Source organism: Mastigoproctus giganteus, chromosome 5, assembly GCF_048544385.1.
Source record: "Mastigoproctus giganteus isolate SK-2022 chromosome 5, ASM4854438v1, whole genome shotgun sequence".
In the NCBI taxonomy this organism is placed as follows: domain Eukaryota; kingdom Metazoa; phylum Arthropoda; class Arachnida; order Uropygi; family Thelyphonidae; genus Mastigoproctus; species Mastigoproctus giganteus.
This window is the reverse complement of record NC_143579.1, coordinates 196,954,868-196,960,555: the sequence shown is the minus strand read 5'-3', so window position 1 is coordinate 196,960,555 and position 5,688 is coordinate 196,954,868. Positions and strand designations below refer to the sequence as shown.

The 5,688-nt window shown below is 40.2% G+C and overlaps 1 protein-coding gene across 1 annotated transcript; it reads right to left on the bottom strand.

Annotated features, from left to right (window-relative positions):
* Positions 1-896: 896 nt before the first annotated feature.
* On the bottom strand, positions 897-2,198 carry LOC150085977 (olfactory receptor 2K2-like). Its single transcript, XM_090374759.1, has one exon. It carries the CDS (start codon positions 2,196-2,198, stop codon positions 897-899), a length of 1,302 nt encoding a protein of 433 aa, XP_090230885.1.
* Positions 2,199-5,688: the final 3,490 nt, after the last annotated feature.

Sequence of the window (5,688 nt, the reverse complement as noted above, 5' to 3'; positions counted from 1 at the left end):
TAATAAATCTTTGCTTTTTATAACTTGGTAAATTTTCTTAAGTCTTTTTCTTCCCACAAGCGCGTCCAAAAGGTGTGATGAGGACTTAGCGCTCTATATCATTGTACAGTGAGATATAGAACGATGAGAGGTTGACGGATGCCCATTTCTTGAGTCTTTCTCACGTCCGTCTTTGAACTGCTTGCACCATTCAAACAAACTGGTGCACTTCCTTTCATCAGCATAAACAATTTTTAACATTTCATATGTTTCTGTTGTAGATTTTCCCAGTTTAAAACAAAATTTGATTTTCGTTCGTTGCTCCATTGCAAAATATTGACACGGAACGTTAACACTACTAACAAAACTGGTTGTATTTTCAACCTGTCAGCCTAGTAGACAGAGTGCATATCACTCGCGTATACACATCTTGCGAAAGTGGTGTAACATTTGTGTTGTATACTAATTTTTCCTTTCTGTTTATAATTGTGCTTTTACGACCTTCTATATTACTGAAGTACTCTATGTTCTGGGATGAAAATCTAATTAAAAAAAATTAATAAAAATAAATAAAAATAATAATTATAGTTTAAATAGAAATAAAACTTTTCATATAGAGAAAAAACATTTAATGTCAGAGATATGTGTCTTTTATCTACATTGTGCGCAATTACATTCAATACTCAGAATATACGTAAAGCATCATATGAACAGACTTCATTATCAGTTCAGGAACATCTATACAACAGTTCATTATAGTCCATGTTTATATAAATACTCAGGTAACGTCTTTTCTTCGAAGTTTCAACATATATGCAGGATAAAGCATTCCAAGTGGAACTCTAAAAGATTGCCACAAAATGAACGGTCTGTGCTTTCTAAGGAATGTTACCTGGTGTTTTTTGGTCCACCGGCTGTTATCTGTCACCTTGAGATGTTGCCGAGTCCCTTATTTCTTCTGAACTTTTCTCTTTCTTATTTACGCTACTGTCACGAGGATACCTGTGGGACGAGGATGGTAATGATGGGCACTGCGAAGCTATAAAGTGACCATCAGTTTCCTCATCGCATGGATTTTCCGCGTTTCTGTTGGTGCCATGCACGTCGGACTGTGGTCTTGACCACTGTTGACAGTCGAAAGAAGACCTCTCTGAAGAATTAAGGCTCGAAAAAGGAAAAGACATCCGATGGCAGAGTGACGTTCTTTGATTTTTGGTAGAAATAATGGATAGCCTTCGTTCCACTTCTCTGACTGCCTCCTGTTTATACAGGTGTCTCCGGAGCAGCCTCTTAAGCGTCTGCCGCAGCACTCGACTTTTCAAACCGTAAATATATGCGTTAATGGTGGGTGCGCATGTAAGAAGCACTGTCGTCACAGAAATGAACGCACCGCTCAGTCTGTCTCCGCTAACCCCTTCCCATACGAAAAGAGCAAAATATGGAATAATAAATAATATGAGCGATCCCAAATGTTGGGTGATCGTGAAGAAAGCATTACGGCCACGATATCGATTCAACTCGCAGGGATTACGCTGATGAGTGACGGTCACCTGAGCCTGAACTGTTACCTCGCAGATGGCCGAGATTATTCGATGTCTGTGATAACGAGCAATCAGAAACATGTGGACATTACACACCAGCATGATCGTTAAGGGAAACAGCACTACAGTCGTGACGTATATAAATAGATACGTGAGATCAGACAGCGTGGAGGAGCAGCTTACACCACATGCCCACCTTAGATCCATGAAAGCGTAAGGACACACTTTAAATAGGGGTGGAAGAGCAAATATTATTCCCAAGATCCACGAGGTAGCCAAGAATGCAGCCGCTCTTCGTCTGTTCACTAGACGAGAGTACTCTAAGGGACGCGCAATGGCCACATACCGATCACACCCGAGACCGCATACCGTCCACACCATAACAGCGGGAAACAAAGTCCACATCATCCCGTGGGCCCCGCACACGGCAGATGAAGGTGATAGTGTTGGGTAGGCTCCGTCGAATGCTCGCGACGTGTCCAAGGCTCCCAGGGCGGTGTTATAAGTAAGAACCACGAGACAGAAGAGAGTATCCACGAACGCCAGGTGAAGTAAAAGTACGTGGTTGGCGTTCTGTATACGACGGTGCCACACCAGTACGAAGAGAATGCATCCGTTGCATATGATACCGATGCTTGCGGCCACTGTGGCGAAGACTACGTGTAGTACGTACGGCATCGTCTGCTGCTGTGGTACGATATCCTGGCCATGCTCCGTCAAGGTGTGTCATGTGACCGCAGTTTCCCAGACCAGACGAACTAATTTCATTGTCCGAAGGATGGTCCAGCGCACCGCATCGTCGAACGAATATCTATCGTAACTTACTTTCTACACTTTCGAAAACGCTGTGCGTTGTTCGTTTTCGCACATTGTAAAGAAACCTGAGCGCCACCAAGCGCCAGTCGCAAATAATCCTTTCTAAATATTCCACCGCTTGCGGGAGAACTTCGAGACGCACTCATCGTTTTTCTTCCGTTTAAGACGGAAACAAACTCATCATCACGCACACACAAACTTTCACGCAATTTTCACTATTTTTTAATTTTTTTTTTATTGTGTGACATAGCGTACACATTCCTCTTCTAAATATAATTTTTATTCAAAGCGCCGAGGACGAGGAACAATAATGTAGCTTTCCTTCCCTCTCGTTATAAAGTCCGCATCTTCCCCATGACCTGTTTGTAACAGTCATTGATCATAGCATTCCGTATATGAACTTCACACCGCGCATTCCTGCTTGTCTCTATCGATCTTCTCATCGTGTGTGTGTGCGCTGATGTCTGAGCTTCAAAAGGAGAGGGAGCAACTGAAAATTAAAGCCTATTTTAATGCTTGTAGCTAAGGGCTTGTTTTCTAGGCCTTTGCTGCCATAAGCATGTCTAATAACCGAAGAAAGTTGCAAAAGATGATAATAAAATATAAAACCGGTTTAAAATGTTTAATTTTGAAAAGAACCATTTCAGTGGAGCGTGCTTGCTCGTTGGAGAATTCATAATTATAGACAAATGTTTTAATTCTTATGTACTAGTGGTGAAATTACGGTGCCAACAGGTCCGCCATCTTCCAGGGAGAAGAAGAAGATGACGATGGTATGATTTGATATAATCGTTAAATAGCAGAAGGGATTTATTCGAAATCTGTAGTTTCGCTTATGTGTCACACGTTGGTTTTTATCAACGCATGTTAGTATCGAAAACAACGAATAGAAAAATTAAAATTGACGTGGATCATTGATACATGCACATCTTCTCGACCGATAAAAGAAATTTTCGATTTTTATTCTTTATTGCTAATGTTGAAAATCCAAACTTACATATGTGAGTTGTCAAAATGGGACCAGTCTTACTTCGCCTGACGTAGCCGAGCGGTAAGAGGGGGATAGTGCAGTAGCGCATGTTCTTTGAGTAGATCGTGGTCAAGCTTGCGTGGCTACTAATTGGAACGGCCACCGGGGCCAGCTCTTCTGACCTGGTGGTCGTACCGAAGCACAAACAAAAACATATATATATATATAATTATCCAAAATATATTCAGTGGGAAACACAAAAATACAAGAGCCAGAATCTAACATTTTATGTAACTGTCAAATGCTGTAAAAAGGATAAGTTAGAAACTGCCCGACATTTATGGAAAATGGGCGCATCACAGACCAGTATAATTTTTAGATTATTCGAAGGAAGCATTTATTAGAGAGGCTTAGAAAAATTATTTCTTCAACAAATATAGATCACAGATAGCGATTTAACAAATATAGATCTTTGGCGGAAAAAAATTTCCCACCAGTATATTGTTATGAAAAATGTTTTAACTAAATTGTACCATGGGCAACTGTGATCAAGGACTTTGGAAATATACAAATACAGTAGTGTAAGATTGGAGCCAAAAATTTCGCTTCTCAAATACAAACGTAGGCGTTAATTTATACGGGAGGGGACATTTGAAAAGTTCGTGGCCTTGAGTATGTAGGGTTTATTTGATGAGTCTGGTAACATGTTACTTTTCAACAAATTTAATTTTTGGAGTAAATGCACTTTTGCCACCGATGTTGCAATGTGTAGATTCCAGCTACGAGGAAAGTTTTCTCTTGGGCTTCCAGGAATGCATCCACTGCAGCAATGACGTCAGTCGGGGGCAAAATGGATGCCAGCTAGGTATTTTTTCAAATTAGGAAATAGGTGAAAGTCCGATGGTGCTAGATGTGATCAATATGGGGGATGGACCAAGATTTCAAAGATGCGCCCATTTAATGCAGTCATGACGGTTTCAGACTTGTGAGCAGGCGCATTGTGCTGGTGGAACAAGACTCCTTTTCTGAGTTTTCCTCGGCGTTTGTCTTTGATGTTTTCACGCAAACACCTAACAAGGTCTACGTAATATGCTCCTGTGACTGTCTGGCTTTTCTGTAATACAATATCCAATATCCTTTTCAGTAATACAATATCCAATAGCCTTTTCTGTAATACAACCCACTATTGTAATACAATACTGAAGGTAATTCACTCCATTAGCAATCGACTTGGCTTTCTGGAGAAGAGCTGTGTTTCTACTGTTTGAACTGCTCCTTTGTCTCTGGCTGAAAGTGATGGACCCACTTCTCAGTTATGGTCCCAAATCTGCAAGGAAATTTGCTGGAACTGCTTGAAAACGATGCAAGTATTCACTTGACAAGTTGTGTGCGCTTTTGATCTGCTGTCAACAACAGTGAGTGTTCTAGGAGAATAGTGTATATGTTACTCACGTAATGTTTTAAAAGACGGTTATAGAAATATAGAATGGAATCGGCGCACTATAGCCATAGATGCCGATGTGCAAAAAAAAAAAAAAAAAAAATCTGCAAAGAAAGAAACAAATTTAATGGAATTTTAATCTGGAGAAGAGTAGAAGAATGCCTAACTGTGGCACTGTGGCTTCCCAAACTGTTTTTTTTTTTTTTTTTTTTCGTATTGTTTTTCATCTTGGACTGTGTTCTGATTAGTCGCCTTTGGTATTGGTGCATGGGTTTAGGGTTCTTGAGTTATTCCTGGCTGCAGTTGCGCCTATTTTTTGGGTCCTCGTGGGCAGCACAGTTGTGTATGATCACTATCCTCCCCACACCGTGTGGAAAAGATCTGAGTTCGAATCTCATCAATGACGCGAGGAATTTTTATGGGTCTTTTTCACAACGTGGCTGAGTTAGTCGGTTTCAGGCGAGGGTAGCATGGTTTTTTTCTCCCGGAAACACGAATTTTCGTCCAGCAAACAGCAAATCGACCATAGAACACGCAATTTACAGACAATATACACGGAGAAATATGGCAAAGCCATATTTCTCCATTGCGTGTCGCTGAGTCTCCTTGAAAACCATACAACAACAACCAGTCTATCTTTGAAGGATTATGTGCGGTTGTGCTTCTCTGGGTGCGAATCGACTCTTGTTGATTAATTTAACTTCCTATCATATTCTTCAGTTTGCTTAATGTTTAATTATAATTTGGCTGTAGGTAGCAATAGCGCTTTATAAGCATAACTTGTTGCAGTCAGCTACATTGTTTTGCACGTGTTATAAAAGTGTTAATTTAATTTGATTACTCGTTGGTGTTCTTATTTTCGCAAAATTTTTCCATTAAATTTGACAACTATGTCTTTAAATTTAATTAAGTTACAAGAAATTAGAATTCTTATAGATAAA